The sequence below is a fragment of the Crotalus tigris genome, unplaced genomic scaffold, assembly GCF_016545835.1.
Source record: "Crotalus tigris isolate CLP2741 ecotype Arizona unplaced genomic scaffold, ASM1654583v1 scf7180000017611.44802233496:7321179, whole genome shotgun sequence".
In the NCBI taxonomy this organism is placed as follows: domain Eukaryota; kingdom Metazoa; phylum Chordata; class Lepidosauria; order Squamata; family Viperidae; genus Crotalus; species Crotalus tigris.
This window is the reverse complement of record NW_024096511.1, coordinates 2,583,671-2,601,194: the sequence shown is the minus strand read 5'-3', so window position 1 is coordinate 2,601,194 and position 17,524 is coordinate 2,583,671. Positions and strand designations below refer to the sequence as shown.

The 17,524-nt window shown below is 34.1% G+C and overlaps 1 protein-coding gene across 17 annotated transcripts in view; it reads left to right on the top strand.

Annotated features, from left to right (window-relative positions):
• Positions 1-17,524, top strand: part of EYA4 (EYA transcriptional coactivator and phosphatase 4) — a 114,895-nt gene that overhangs the window by 56,736 nt on the left and 40,635 nt on the right. For 12 of the 17 annotated variants that reach the window (XM_039323743.1, XM_039323734.1, XM_039323752.1 and 9 more), the window contains 3 exons: positions 10,653-10,777; positions 12,175-12,243; positions 14,510-14,605. In XM_039323743.1, coding sequence (XP_039179677.1) covers positions 10,653-10,777; positions 12,175-12,243; positions 14,510-14,605 — 290 coding nt within the window. Of the gene's footprint in view, positions 1-5,468; positions 6,110-10,652; positions 10,778-12,174; positions 12,244-14,509; positions 14,606-17,524 lie in introns of those variants that run through there. The other 5 variants (XM_039323813.1, XM_039323820.1, XM_039323854.1 and 2 more) reach the window with 3 other exon arrangements.

The following is a 17,524-nucleotide window of genomic DNA, read 5'->3' as shown; positions in this document are numbered from 1 at the left end:
AAGCTTTTTTTCCTTTTTTTAAAAAAGAGATATAATCAATATATTGTTTTCATTTTAACAGTATAAAAGTGATGTAATTGAACAGAAAAGCCCTCAAAAAAATTGCTTTCAATCATTTATTCAACAAATAATGAATAGATATGCCATTTCCTTCTGTGGAAAAAGTAGAAATACTCTTTAATTTCTGGCTCTAATTTCTGGTATTGCCTCCTTTGGCAGATATAACATCATTTAGGCTTTTTTTTTAACTGTCTACCAATCTCTGATACTGGTTGAAAGAATATTTTCCCACTTACACAGAATTTTTTCAGATGTGTGATGTTTGAGGAGTTTCTTGTACACACAGCCTATGTCAAATCACCCACACCTCTCTATGGGATTTATATCCAGGCTTTGATTTGACCATTTCAGAATCCTCCATTTTTTTTTAGCCATATCTTTGTGGATTTACCGTACTTAAATGTTTATGCTGCAAGCTACACTTTCAGTTGAGCTTCAATCTTCTCCCTTTATACTCAAGCAACCTCTGGATTAACTAAGAATTCATAGTGGATTCTGTGACGGTGAAGTACTCAGGGCTTGATGCAGCAAAGCAGCCCCAAATCTCAACATTTCCATCCCCATGATTTGCAGTTGGTATCAAGTTCTTTGATGAAATGCTGTCTTTGATTTTTTGCCAAACATTTTTTCTGGTACTATAGTCAAATAACCCTATCTTTGCCGCAGAGCACAGTGTTTCAGAACTCCTATCTTTGCAGGTGTACATGAGCAAATGTTACTCTCGCCCTGATGTTCTGGACAGCAAAGACTTACTACTGGTGTGCACTCTCTTGGAGATCTAATTTGCGCAGTTTTTTTCTAATGGTACTTTGACAATAAGCTACCTCTAGGTCAAGTGATGAAATTCTGGGATTCTTAGTGATTTCTTTCAGCATCTTGCATCCCACTCTGAACTTGCTGTGTTGGTTTGGTCCTGGCAGGTTGGTGGTTGTTTGAAATCTTCTCCACTTATAAATGATCTTCTGGACAGTGGTATGGTTGATATCCAGTTGTTTGGTGATCTTTTTAAATCCCTTCTGAGACCTATAGGCATCTGCAATCTTTCTGAAGGCTTAGAGCAGAGGTCCTCAACCTTGGCAATTTTAAGACTTGTTGACTTCAACTCCCAGAATTCTTCAACCAGCAAAGCTGGCTGAGGAATTCTGGGAGTTGAAGTACACAAGTCTTAAAGTTGCCAAGGTTGGAGACTCCTGTCTTAGAGAGATCTTTCAATCTACACATGGCATTACCACACACTTCAACAACAAAAAGAAAAAGTAATTGTCTGAAGTTTAAATTAAAAAGCTTCCTCACAGATTTTCTGTAATGATGTTCTATTACCTGATCTGGTAATAATTTTAGGTATTTGAGGCAGTGATAAATGTAGGGGTGTGCTTAACTTTTTCCATACGTGAAATTTGCATTTATGTTTATATAAATTACACAATGGACTACAAAATATAAAAGGTGTGTGACACAGTTACATTATAAGTATTGATGAATGAAGATCAAATGCTGAAATATGTTGAAAATTTTTAAAAAAATCAATGACGGTAAGGCTACTAAATGACTTCAGGTTATTGTGGGGAATAAGATATTATATATTGTATATCTTCTTGAGTTTCCAGAAAAAAGACATAGTATTAATAAATAAATGAAATGTATCTCTAATTAATCAAATGAATTGAGCTTCTGTTATTGAATATCAGCAGAAAAACTGTAATTTACTACAGTATTTTGTTCTTTCTCTCTTGTTACTTTTTAAACCAGAGGCACTTAAGACTGGCAGTGATCAGTTAAAATCCATAGGGGGAAAAAATAGATGTTTTCTAATTTCTTGACCCTAAAACTTGCTCAGAAATATTTTTGGCCATCATTGATAGTCTAAGAAAGGGAATATAGTAACGAATGGTTACAGATAATAAAGTATAAGTCATAGGTTTCCTTTAACAGCATATGGTGGCCTTTGTGGAAATACGGGCCTAAGTACTTTTATGTACCTATGTTCTATAATATAGAGGTATTCTTCCACGAAAGACCACAATTGAGCCCAACATAAGCAAGACACTTATTAAGTGACTTTTGCCCCATTTTATCACTTTTCTTGCCACAGTTGTTAAGTGAACCGCTGCAATTGTTAAGTTAGTAACAGCCAGAATCTGGCTTCTCCATTGACTATGCTTGTCAGAAGGTTACAGAAGTGATCACATGACCCCAGGACATTGCAACCGTCATAAATATGAGTCAGTTGCCAAGCATCTGAATTTTGATCACGTGACCATGAAGATCCTGCAGTGGTTGTAAGTGTGAAAAATGGTCAAAAGTCACTTTTTGGGGGGTGCCATTGTAACTTTGAATGGTCACTAAATGAACTGTTGTAAGTCGAGGACTACCTGTACTTACAAAGCAATTTCATAAAAGATATGAAAAGAGCAAATTTTAGGATTATTATATCATGGTTTCAATATGCTAAATATCATTTTTATATATATTGTGTATTATTCATATCATTAAGTGCAGTACTGTGAGAGTTCCTGAAAGAAACTTTAAAAATGTGTATTTCATATATAGATCCAAAAGTTTAGGACTTAACATGTGATTTTTTTAATGCAATACCCAAAAGTTCTTATGAGAAAGTTTAAGAAGCATGTATTTTAGATTTGTAGTTTACTATCTTAATGCAATTATTGTATTGCTCTTGAATCCTAATGACTTGCGCTATATTTAAACATTAAATTTCACAAGGGGTCCTTGGTGCTCTCTGAGCTTGGTTGTTTTCTTACAAATATTTCATTAGCCAAATTCGATAACCTCATCAGTGCTAGTGTTAAACTGTCACAATATGAATTTGCTTGATCATTAAAGATCAGTGGGGATAAGTTCTTTTGAAGTCATCTGTACCTTCAGAAGGCTGTTTATCAAACAAGGGGTAAATGCGTTCTTCTGCATTGTTCCAAGACTAATAAAGCTTATGTCTTATATAAAATCTGTTAATCTTTAAGAGCTGTTACCAAACTAGTTTTTTTTTTACTAGCATAGAGTAGCACATTTGTCCTTCCACACCGCCTTTAAAAGTTGATTCTTGGCAGCCAGCTGTACTGAAAGCAAGATTAGGTTACAGAAATTTCAGCAACTGGATTACTTTCAGTTTAAAATCCAATTATCTTTCAGCTTCTTACGGCAAAGATTTCTTCAATTTCTTTCTCATGCTCTTTCTCTGAACTTGCAAACTGGCTGCCCTTTTATAAAGCAATTGAAGAAAGGGCAGATGTCTTTAAATTACTTTTTTTGTAATTCCAGGACTAAAAGAATAGATGGAGTTTTAGTTCATACTATAGGCTCTCTATCAACAAAATTCCAGAAAATTTAGCCAAGGGAATGATTTTAATTCAGTTTTATTCTTGCCCTTGGAGGGAAATATTTTCTTCTTCTCAACTCAAATTTCAGTTTAATTAAGCTCTCTGAGGATTCAACAAATTGAAGTACAGAAGAAAGATAAAACCCTTATGAACGCTTTAAGTTCATAATTTTCTTTTAGCACATATTATTGTGATTTCTTATTTAGTATTTTTTAAACATTATTTTCTTGGCTTTTTTATATTTACTTACTTAATAAAAGCAAGGAACAGATTGGAGTTCTTTTCTTTTCATAACCTACCATATAGGAAGTAGTTCAGCAAAAGAAACTGTTGTTCTTTGCTGATGTCTCTGCTAAAAAGGGGACTAAGTGGGTATTGTAAGATGAAGCTGAATCAGCACAATGGCTGGAGTAGTCAAAATGTGTCAGGTTTTATTCTCAGCTCAAGACAAAAAGTATGTAGTAGATGAGCAGGCTGAGCCCGAGGGAAGGGTCAAATGCGTCATCAGTCTCAAGATCATTTGCACTCACAAGAGATCTAAGTCCAGCTCAACTTAAATTCCACTGACTCTTGTTTTCTGCCAATTTGCTTTGACTGTTAGTAGTTCAGATTATTATAGAGAGTTTAAGCTTGCAATAAAACTGTATATTCATTTGAACTGTTTGGATTTCCTGATTTCCCCATGCTTGACAAGTATGTCCTATTTTGTTCCCATCCCTACTTGTCTCTAATACTCAGATTACTATGTTCTTAAGTCAGAGAACAGAGAATAATGTGTATGGGTGGGTGTTTGTGTTTGTAGATATCTGCTAATAATATGCATGCTCTAGTCATCAAAGTCAAGGAGCACAGTGAAAAAACAGGACTAAAATTAAATATAAAGATCAGACTAACGACAACAGGTACATCCATAACTTTCACAATGCCGATATTAAGGTAGTGGATAACTTCTTTAGAATCAGTTATCAACAATAGAGAAGCCAGAAGTCAAGACATATACTACATACTAGAACTTTGAATGGTGGCAATGAAGACCTTGAAAAAGATATTCAGATACTGGATGTGTCAATATCTACAAAGATCAGTACAGGTAGTCCTTGATTTACAACCTCAATTGAACCCCAAATTTCTGTTGCTAAACAAGACATTTGTTAAGGGAATTTTGCCCCATTTTGCCACAGTTAAGTGAATCACCACAGTTGTTAAGTTAGACAGTGGAGCTGTAATTTTTAGCACACTGGATTTCGTTCTGTTTTATTAGTTTTCTAATGATTTGTGTGTAAAAAAATAAAATTAGTACTATAATTGCCAAATAAAGCTTGATTTAAAATTGCAAATAATTTATTAAAAAAAACTATAGTGCACAAAGGAATATATTCAACTTAACTCTTAATACATTTAAATACAGATGTATTTAAAGCTGCACATTTGAGCAGAATGCCATTATGATGAGAGTGTTCTTGTTGGCTGAAAGGTTTTTATTCATTTATCCTTCCCTTGGCAGAAGAGGTGCATAGTATTTTATAAGCTGAGAGACTTTGCCATTCAATGATATTCTCCAAAAAGTAGAAGGTACTGGGACAACAGTTAAAATTTAAATTTTCATGCCCAGAATATACTGTATGTGAATATCTTCTAAATATGTAATGATTGTCTCTTTCTGTTCACAAAAAATGGCAATTCAACCTTTGGAGAAACCATGGAGCACTTCGCTTCTCATCCAAGAAGCTTCTTCAGCTCAGAGCTGAAGCTTCTCGGATGAGATGCGAAAAGTCTTCAAAGAACAACAAGAAAGTCCAGTTGCCTCATGAAAAAACACCTTTGGGATAACTATGACTGAGAATCTCCATAGACATGGGGCTTTTTACAAATGCATATAGCTCTGAAGCTTCAAATTATGCACCGCTGTTTTACAGCCAGAAAGGGCTGGTAAAAATAAGGGAATCATAGAAAATCACAGGTCCACCTCCACATCTGAGAACTCAGCATGCAAGGCTGATAGTCAAATTTGTGTATTTTGAAACAGTTTTGTTGTTCTAGATTTGTTGAAATGTGGACAACCTTCATATTAAATTGTCACTTTACTTAAAAAAATGCTTATATGTGAGACCAAATTTGTATATGTGTCCCATTTCCAGCAATAACCTTTAAGGATGGACAGAATTAGGGAACTACAACAAAGCAGAGCAGAACTGAATAGCCTATACAACTTTTTTCAGGTAGATAATTTTATTTCAAAAACTAACTATGTTGCAGCATGTAAGCAATGGTAAAGAAAAATAGGTGATGAGGGAGTTAAAAAAAGAAAACATAAAAGCAGCATGGATTCTGCTTAAATAGGGGACAGGAAATCCTAGTTTAAATAGTAATTTAATATTATAAGATTATAAGGGATGGTTTATAAATAATGCTATCATCAGCACACATAGCTTTACTACCTTTGACATCATCCTTTTAAAAAACCCATTCCTGGATGCAGATGGCCATTTCGATTTAAGAAGTACTCATTGTGTCTCGCTTATAGGTCACAATTTTTCATATTGCTCATATTTTGGATGGCAGTTAGAAGATTCAGATGACAGCTAAAAAAGAAATTCTGCAATCAGTGCATCTGGCTTTTTGGCAGATTCCTCAAGCACTTCTCTTAATGTGTTTGGATTTGTCCATGAGCCTTTTATGTGGTTGAACCACAGATGGGATGTTTGCACAAAGTGAGTATCCCAAAGGATTATCCCCCCCCCCATTTCATTAATTCTTGATCACCACATTCTTTTTTCAATAGGTAAGATTCTTTATGAGTTTCATAGATTCTCTCTTGAGGTATTTCATGTAATAGCCACCAGGCTTCTATATATTTAAAGTATACACCCAACATTTTTCTTTACTATAATCAAGTTTTACAATACAGTTGTACAGTATTTCAATATTCTCCATGCTGTATTTTTCTGAAAAAGTATTGAAAGTGACTAAACATAAGGTCAATTCCCAAAGAACAGTAACTGTACCCAGCTTTTTAAGCAGAAATGGATTTGCCTTTCCATAATCAGTTTTCTACCTTAGGTTTTCAAAGGCAAAATCTGGATTTGGTTAGAAGTGAAAGTGAGTATGGTGGTTTCAGTCCAATCCTTAGAGGTTTCATGTCTGCTACTCAAACGAGATCCAGAACTAGAATAATGAGGTTGTTGCAAGTACAATTAAATTATAAGCTGGAAGAGGTATATTAGAAAGTGCACACATCAATAATGGAATCTGTATAGGTGGAGGGCGGGCTTAGCTGACTGTATCTACATTTACAGTACTGACAAAGATGGTGACCCCAAAAATATGAATTCTGAGATATATTTTTCCTCAGATATTGGAGCTGCTATTTCTTTTGCTCTACACTTAGGATTTTGTTAGCTCAGAGAGAGCTATAGTTTAACATTCACAAGAGACTGATAAAAACAAATTACAGGTAGTCCTCGACTTACAACAGTTCATTTAATGACTAGTCAAAATTACAATGGCACCAAAAATAGTGACTTATATTCGTTTTTCACACTTCCGACCATTGTGGCGTCCCCATGGTCACGTGACCAAAATTCACATGCTTGGAAACTGATTCATATTTATGATGGTTGCAGTGCCCCAAGGTCATGTGATCACTTTTGTAACCTGACAAATAAATCAGTAGGGAAGCCAGTTTCACTTAACAACCATGTTACTAACTTAACAACTGCAGTGATTCACTTAACAACTGTGGCAAAAAAGTCATAAAATGGGGCAAAACTTACTTAACAATTGTCTCATTTAGCAACAGAAATTTTGGGCTCAATTGTGGTAGTAAGTCAAGGACTACCTATATACAGTATTTGTTCCTAGAATTGTAATTATCATTGTTTGGAGTTCTATTGATTAATTGAGAAAAATTTTAGATTTTCCTCTTAGTAATTCAGGGCCAGGTTTTTTTACTAACTTAAGAGAACTCAACTTAAAGAGAAATAACTATTTGTATTGTGGTTTTGGTACATAATGTTTCATTTTAGTGTGATTTTTGTACTGCTGTTACCAAATTTAGCACATATTATATTACTGTTTGTAATAATTTTAATGAAGCATCATGAACTAAACAGTTTTACTTATCTTCTGAAAATGGAATAATGTGAGATACTGCACAAGATAACTGAAATTGGGGAAGGAATTGGAAATAAATGACGACAATCCCTTTTGTGAATTGAAATACTTTATTGACTATGCAACTGTGTGATGCTCCTATGGATATAAGTCAATATTTCATCTGTACTCATCATACTGTTTCATATAAATGTAAGCAACATTGAGCAATATAGAAAAAGTAAGAGCAGTAAGAAAACTAAAAGCAGAAGATAAATCTAAGTAAAAAAAGAACAGTTTTAAATAGTTAGGCAATCAACCATTTCTTTTTTTAGCACAAACATTTGCCTAAAATTTAACCTGAATGACCCTCTCCAAAGAGGATCTATGTAAATTTCACCACAACCAGTCTCAATACATCAAATTGTCAGGTGTTAGGGTATGAGTTATCTTCTCATAAAGCAGGGGTGTCAAACTGCCGGCCCGTGGGCCGGTTTCATCATACTGGAGCTGCGCCCACCCCATTGCCGGCAATGGCAAAAAAGCTCCGATACGTCACGCAACGGTGCGAGTTTGACATGTCTGTCATAAAGGGATATGCAATATATTCCTGCTCTCTGCAGCTGTATATTCCAGGAGATCTATATGGATATTAAAAAAGTTGTCAGAACATGACTGCTTTCCCTGTCCTGCTGGTAGAGTGGTCTGAAGTTCCTCTGGATTTTTAATCAATTAAGTATTCTTTTCATTCTCATTGTTTTATTGTTTTCCTTGCTTTCAATGTTGGAAGCTACTTTGTGGAGATGGATGGCTTCTAGAATGATTGTATGCAGTGGTGGGATTCAAATATGTGAACAACCGGTTCTCTGTGGATGCTGCTTCTGAAGTCCATTCTGGGCCTGGGCAACAAAAAATTAGCTACCGGTTCTGCCGAAGTGGTGTGAACCACTGAATCCCACCACTGCTTGTATGAAAGAATTTCAAGTTCAGGATGGCTGTCTTGAATATTTTGATTCATGACAAAGCTTTTTGGAGTTTTGTCCCAAATAAAAAAACAAAGTGAGGCATTTTTTTCTAGTGTTACACTATTAAATATAATCAAATCTTGAAACAAGTTCTGGTTGCACTTTTGAACAAGTTAAAAAAAATGAAAGGGAATGTGTGTATTATGTCAGATAACCTTAAACAGTGACTTGCATAGCTGGAGGCAATTCATCAACATCTTCTCTGGATACTATTTGTACATAAACCGTGGTGGCTATGAATCTGAGGATACCATCTGTCATACAACATCATGTATGGAATCATGGAAATAAGTAAGAATCAGGGCTTTTTTTGTCATAGAACGCCCAGAACGGAATTCTGGCACCTTTTTTGGATGGAACCTTGTAGGGTAGGCAAGGCGGGTTGTATGAGGTGTGAGTTCCGGCACCTTTTTTTTTTTTTAAGAAAAAAAGCACTGGTAAGAATTATATACATATTTGATTGAAGATATGGAAGTGTGAATAGTACTAGTCATAAAATATTACATGAATCACCAAATAAATCTTGGATTTGCTAAAAGTCAGAGGAATCAGGGCTGGAACTCCAGTGTCTCATTTAAGCAGATCTTAGTACTGTTTTTTCACTCATTGGAGCTACATGCCTTGCTATCTGTTACCCTTAGCTTCAAAACAGAGGACATAGTTTCCTTATATTCAGTCAAATCGTTAGTCCACCTACTCATTCCTGACTACCTTGATTGGCAGCAAGTATCTAGTTTTTTAGACAGGAATATTTTACAGTTGTACTGGAGAATGCCAGGAATGAAACCTGATAATGGAGGGAACAGGTGGAATAGTATTATAAATATACAATACATAAGTATAAATGTTATCACTTACAAAAGCCCACGTAGTTTTCTTATATCATAAAGCAAGGCTTTGAGAAAATTTATTTTTAAAAAACTGAGAAGTCATAGAAAAATATATAAATATGAAATGAGATAAGAATTTTGTTTCCTTCTGAGACAAACATTCACAGTATATTTTTGTTACAAATGTACAGTCTCCATATTTTGCTATGCAATGAAACTATAAATTGTCTAAGTCAGCCACATATTTCCAAGATGCATTATTTCTTTTAAAAAGTACTGTCTTTCCCATTATATAAATGTATGTATTTGGAGCTTTTATTTTTATCAGTATATACAGTATAGTTATTATGACAAACTGTAGGAAGTTTTCATTTGCAAGAATTTTCCACTATTCCAGAATGTACTTGGTATTTAATTTTCACCATATGAATTTTCTATCTCAGCAAATACTTTTGGAAAGTAGTAACTTTTAGGAAATTGTCATTTTCTCCAATTAGCATGCCAGTTCTTGGAGGCTTGCTTCATAATATTCCTGCCTTTTGCTATTCATGTCACAGCTTCACTGTTCCTACTTAGTTCCATCTCCCAGTTTCTGTTCCAGAAATACATAGTGATTTGAAACTGGTGAAGTTGTATGAAAGTCCTTACATTGACTTGCTATTAAATGCCAATTATTATTTTTACCCAAATATTGTATTAAAATTATATCTCTTTACTTTGGCTGTTTTTTAAGGAGATGAATATTTTCTATTGATATTGTTATTCCTTTTTAAAAAATGTTATTTTTTCATGTCTTTGTTCAACCTTCCTGGAATAATTCAAAATAATTATATTACTACACACACACACACACACACACACACACACACATGACATTTACATTTCTGGGTGAAATTAGCCATGACAACTACTACCTGTAATTTCCACTTTTAATTGAAGATGAACTTCAGTTAAATCACAGCATGCATAATTGCAGGCTGCTATCCAAAAGGCATTTGACATTTCTGGGACAAAACTTTCAGATGCCCCTCATCCCCCCCTCCCCCCACCCATAGAAGAACGTGATTCAAGTGGAATGTTTCTAATCTCCTCTCCTCTTTTCTTTTTCTACCATTTTCTCTCTCAATAATGATAATGATCACGAAATGATAATCATGAGGCTAATTGCAGACTAGTGTTGGCTTTCAGGAAATGTTCGTTTTCAATTTTTACTTCAAAGTATGGTTAGTTCAGAAGAGTCTGTGCATTTTTACGATGCAAATAGCATAGTGATAGTGGTTTGGTTTTTTTTGTTTGTCCTTTAATAGATCTATGGAAATGCAGGATCTAGCGAGTCCTCATAATCTTGTGGGAAGCAGTGAAGCACCAGGTAGCTCTAAACTGGACAAATCTAACCTTAGCACCACATCTGTTACAACAAATGGAACAGGCGGTGAGTGAAAAATCAACCTCTTTTAGTTTAAATCCAGAAAATGCGGTGGCATTTTACAAGATGTAATTGCTTTATGGGGGACCATAATCAGATTCCTGAAAAAGCTGAAAAATTTAGATAAGTATACATTAATTTAAAAAAAAAATCTGTTAAATGTGAGGCAATAAGAGCTGTATACAGATATTTTGTTTGTTTGTTTGTTTGTCTACTGAATAGTTCCTTATTGTATCATTTTTAAATATATCCTATGGTCTTCTGAATACCCTAGTATTGCAGATCTAAGCTTTTCTTCCCTTTCATTTCCAGTGTGACACTAATACCTTTCATATTATTTGTATTGTACATTGGGTTTGTTTTCATATTGTTTGTATTGTAATCCCATTATTCTTTTCCAAATTTGCTACTTAATCCTCACTTCAGATAGGTGAAATTTGTTTGTACACATTCATTCCTTCAAGTCCTACGCCCAGCTTCCTCTTAGCCATCTTCCTCTTGCTACTGACGAGGTACACCTGGTTTGGCCTTATATACAGCAACTGCTGGCCATGGCAGGCCTTTTTCCTGAGGCTGCTCCTGCTATTCTCCAAATAATGTGTCCCAATCTCAACAATGTTTGAGAAGACCTTAGACATTCTGAAGTAGAGGCCAGCCATGGTGGTGGGTGGCTGAGATTGCTAAAGGCCCTGGACCTTCACCTCAGCCCTAGCTCTGCCACTGAGGAGTGCTGATGTGCAGAGCAGCCAAAAAAAGGCAGAGAGAGGGGTTAATTAAATGGATGGGGGAGGTTAAGAGAAGACCGAGGAAACTGCCCCTTATCTTATTGATGCTCTGGGTTCAGAGAGAGAGAGAGAGACAAAGCTGGAAATGGTTTGGATCATGGTGGATCTTCTCTTAACAACTAGTGGGATTTGATTAATGATTGCAATGGGAAGTGTTGTTATTGCTATTGTTAAGCACTTCAGTTGCATGAAATTTTGTCTAAGGACCACATTGCTTAATAATCTTAATTGCTGCCATAACTCAAGGACTACCTGTACCTGATATATTGAATTAAGGATAGGATTTTAATATGAAAATATCTATTTTATGTACCACTTCCAATAATATGAACTAAAGAGGTTTGTTTTGAGAACTGTGACTCCTAAAAACATGCTAGTGAACTCAGGCCATCTTTCATAATATTTAAAAACATATTACTGAATATAAGTGATCATTTTAACTTGTGTAAGTCTATCTGTTTGCCTGAAAGCAACACAGAGATCAAAGCTGTATGTGAGCATATATTCCAATGTTAAGGCAGTGTATTATTTTTTTTTCATTTTTTTATCCTGAAAATATTTATTTACATTGAGGAGATATTCAGACAATGAAACGCTGTATACCATTTCAATTCTCAGGAGACAACATGACTGTTTTAAACACTGCAGACTGGTTGTTGAGTTGCAGCACTCCTTCTTCTGCAACAAGTATGAGCAATCCTAGCATAATGCATGTGTGTGGTTGGATTGATGATTTATTGTATTGAGCATCTGATAATTTGCTTTATTGTTTTTGCTTCATAGCTGCATACCCTTCTATTTCTAGAAATCTTTCTATAAATATTGTGCAAAGAAGTTCTAAAAGACTTTCTGCTATATTTTACATCAGTATATAAAATAAATTAAAATGAAGAGAAGCAGACACAATTTCAGTAAAAAAAAACAACATTATGTATGGAGGAAAGTGGACCTATGTACCACACAGATCATTATAACATTAATGGGAGTCCAGTATAATGCTGCTTACTTGTATCAAAGATATTTGGAGAAATTTTAATTACCTGTGAGTTTTTTTGAATCACTAGGACTGGGAATGTTCTATCCTTAGTTCTGAACAGAGATATAGTTCCCCCTTCTTTTACCTCACAGCCAATCACTGTGCTGAAAGCACCTTACATATAGACCGCTGCATGAGGCTGCCCCCTGGTGCACAATGCGAAACTCAGAATTATGGATATGCCATGACAGGCCCATGTAACACCTTTGCTTTACGCAGTAGTTACCAGTAGATTTCTGGATGCAATTCAAGGTTCCTTTTATTACCTATAAAGCCCTTCCTAACATAGGGCCTGGTTATCTAAGACACCTTCTGTCTTCTGTAGTTTCTGCCCATAAGTATGATCAGAGTTGGCATGCTCCATGCTGATGAAACCTGAAAAATGTGTTTCTCTGTCACAGTGTCTTCCCCCTGGACCAAGATTCCCTCTGAGGTCCGTTGTGCCTTACCACGACCATGTTTATAAGAGCCTTAAACCTCGGTCTTTCCTCAGGCTTTGGGTTAGACTAGATCAGGGGTAGGCAACCTTAGCTCTTTTATGACTCATGGACTTCAACTCCATGAGTCATAAAAGAGCCAAGGCTACCTACCCCTGGACTAGATGATGGTACTGTGTGTTGTATTATTTTTAGAATGAACGGTCTTTCTTCTTCGGGATGATTGTCATTTTTTATTTTTACCTTTTTTAATTAATGATTTTATTATATGCCACCAGAGCCATCATGGAATTGGATATCCTTATAAATTTAATAATAAATAAAATAAATATGGTCAAATGTACCTCAGTAAAATCTATAGTAAAAGTAGTTTAAAAATTCCTTCCTCCAATTTTCTGAGAAAGGAAAATAATTCTGAGGAAGAAAAATAATTAATTATGTTTAATTAAGCTACAATTTTATTTAATCACATATTATCTGAGTAAAAGCTGGAAATTGAATTGGTAATTTATTCATATCTAACAATCACTTCCTTTCTCTTCTGGACTGCCTATGAAATAGAGATTGGAATTGCTATTAACAACAACATAGATAGTTTGTATTTATGAACCTAAAATTATTTTTCATTTACACTATAGTTTCAAAAAGCAACACTTAATAAATAATCTGTGATTGAAAGTTATCTTTCTTTATTAGAGAAAAAAATTATCTTGGCTCTGACATAAATTGCAGTTAGTTAAAATGGAAGCAAAAACTATCTTGCTATTTAAGTTTGACTTTATATATTCCGTAAGATTTTACGAACATGAATCTAGGTTAGTAGAGAAACTGTGCCATATTATTGATATGCAAAACACATGCTATACCTATATGAAAAAATGTCAAATAATTTTAAAAGAAAGGTGAACACCATAAGCATATTATGTTTTATCTGGAGAGTTTGGGGGTACAGTTGCTTGAGTCAATTACCTTTTATTCTAGGACAGGGGTCTCCAAACTTGGGAAATTTAAGACTTGTGGACTTCAATTCCTAGAATTCTTCAGCCAGCATGCAGGTTCGGAGACCCCTGTTCTAAGACATAGATCAATCTGGAGGAACAAATTTTAGAAATCAAAAGGAGGTGGGATCAAGAGTCTGAAGGAGAAAAAGGGAAAACCAAAAAATAATCTTGAAAAGCCCTGTCTCTTTGTTAGAGGGATATTTGAAGAATGTATTGTAAATACTTCTAGCTTTCTCTGTTGATCAAAATCATATAATAGTCAGTTTAAATGAATAAATGTTAGCATTTTTAATTTTTAAAAGTAGTGCATGGTTTTAAAGCTATGGCTCTATGGCTGAAGGATATTCTAAGAATCGTACTAATTTTTTTCAGTGTATGTAAAGTCTGACTTATCTCAAATTTATTTACTTTTTGCTTTAGTTGGCATGATATATATAAATATAGAAATACAATCTCACATCTGCCATTCTTCTATACAGTGTCTCTTCTTGCAGTCAAAACAGAGCCTATGAACAGTAATGACTCAACAACAACAACAAGTGGAGATGGATCTCTTGACAATTTTACTGGGTCAGGTAAAACACATAATTTGCTCATAATACTGCATGTAGATCTATATCTATAGTTTTTCTGACTATTCCTTACAAAAATAAACTTTTTATATTATATAATGCCACAGGAAAATATGCTGGCATTTAAGTTTGTATCACTTTTATTCCATGCTCAAGAAAGTGCCTATAAATACAATATGTCTATAGATATAATGAATGACAATAACAGTGCCAAGGATAAGAATTTAGGGAAAGTGTAATTTTGCCTATTCTGGACAGCTTTCCCCAACTATTGTAACAGATAATAATACACTAAAATCTGTTTCTATGCTCTATCTTTGAAATAATAGAATTTAATATTTAAAATCATTTATTTTGTTAAAATAATTAAGCTAAATGTATACAATTATTAAAGGTTGCAAATATCATCCAGATAGCAAGGAAGCAGAAGAATTTCTGGGTTAAGTTTGTAAAAAGAACTTCATTCATCTAAGAAATATTCTAATGTTTAAAATATAAAGAAATACAAAAACAGTTTCAGGATAATATGGGAAGTTGGCTTTACTGTAGTTACGTTTATTACACTCTGTTTTCAGATTGATTAGGTTCTAAAATTGTTGTGAATGGCCAATCATCTTTAATTTATACTTTTCATAAAACTTAGAATTGTATACTGTAATGTAATGACTTATAACTTTTTCTACTACTTACAAAGCCTTCCATATTCTGCTGGGCTTCAAAAGCTATTTAAAATATTTTCAACATTTAAAAAACTTAAAATATCATTTAAAGTCTATAATATTTAGAGTTTATTTTAAAGTCATATATTAAACAGATTCTTTGTAAAAAGGGAGACAAAAATTGTCAATATACCCAGCGAAAAGTTTGATTTTCTTTAGTTGTCAGCCATTCATATCATATCACATTGTGCTTTTGAAATTAACCATGTTTCTTGAAATGCCATGAAGATGAAGTGGAAGAGGCTTAATTATGGTTAAATAAATAAATGTGATATTCAAAGAATTTTGCTCAAGAAACTCCATGATTCTTTGGTTCCTGCCTAAAGTGTGTTTTGCAAAATGATGAGGATTACTACCTACCTAAAAAATGCTAAAGGCTGGCATGTTGAAAAAAGGAAACTACTTTGAAGTAAAAGTATGATTGATTAGACTAAAAGATTTTTCAAGGCTACCTTTTGTACAGTGCTTTTATCCTTTTAAAAGTGAATGAAATGCAGATGGCTATTAATAAAGACACTATGTTAGAGTGCTGATACAGAATGGTTCTGAAAGGTTTCATTCACATTTTGGTATATATATTTGGAACACATTTGCCATAGCTAAAATGGTTAGATGAAAGAGAAACACGACATTTTTTGGAATGCACAGACTATGCAATATTCTTGAATGATTTTAATAGAATATGATTATTATCATTTAAGCTTCTGCAGAAAAATACAGCTGCTTTTTGTGTGGGCATGTATGCAATTGGTAGTTACCATACTGGTGCATTTTCTATATAAAATTAAATGAATATTTTCCATTCTAAAGAAAAATTAATACTGCTTTCACTTTCACTTCATGAAACATTGTATTTTTATAGTGGAGATATAAATACTGTCAGCCTAAGCCAGAATCCATTGCCCTAGCTAATACTAAGAACAACACTGTTAATGAAAATCCAAAGAAATATGGAAATATTTCCATGAGTCATTTCAACAATATTAGCAGGGGGATGAGATGTGTCAAACTGATCAGTGACAAAAAAACAGTGCTGCAGATCCAAAATGTGCAGAGTCTATGATCCCACACTGCTTTTATCATTTTGATTTGAGGAACACCGGCTTGTAGACACCCATGCTTCATTTTCTTTATTTTAAACTAATTTTCTTTGGAACATATAGTTTTGTGAAATTCAGCACAAGATCTTTTGAATCTGAGTTCAGTGTGAAAAGTTCATGATATTGCCTGGGAAGCAATTGTTAAAATTGTATTGGATTAATAAAGTCACTTGTATAAATTTAAGCAATTCCATTTTGTGGCCCCACTATTTTAGCCCTCCAAAAATCACTTTTAAACAGTTGAAAACACATTTAATAGAAATCACATACTTATTGAACTCATTGCTATAAATGCAGAGTGTTCTGCTTATACTCCATAATGCATATTGTGCTGTTTTATGAGCAAGTTGCCCTGTCAACGTGAATGAATTTATTCTACATGGCATCATATGAATATTTGAACATATAAGTCAGGAATGCTTTGTTTACCAAATCTTACACTGGAGTAACTAGATAACAATCATTTTTCCACCTGTTGTTCACCTGTAAATTCACACATCTGGAGAGTGCCAGGATAGAATAAAAACCTGTTGGCATTGCTGTTGTGCAGATATATAACATTATATTGTGCATGGTGGTTATTATGTTTACATATTTACTGTCCCCACTGCTCTTAAATCAGGAGTCTGTACTTAGCCAGACTTAGCCTCTTTCATTTTGCTGACTCTTATTCCTGTATGATATTCCTATTCCTTGTTATTCCCTATTCCATGTTAATTTTCTGAAACAAAATAGGATAGGAGGTAGAAGTCTCCAATAACTAAGGAGAGATGAAAACTGAATACCCAACTGATTTGAATATAAATGCTTTCTAATGAAACAAATCTGTAAATGAGTATTCATTAGCATGGCAAATAGCTGCACAGAAATTATATTCCATAAAACATAAATGCTTGATTTTTTTTTCCAAATTTTAGTAAAGATTTATTTCCATAAAATATCTTACATTCAAGCTTTTCATTGGTAATCTTAGCACAAGTTTCATATGACAAAGTTTATTTATTTATGGGACTTATATGGCTGCCTATCTTATAGAATGACTCTAGGCAGGTCATAACAATCCATAAAAAGCATAGGTAAAAACAAAAATATCCTTTCCCTCC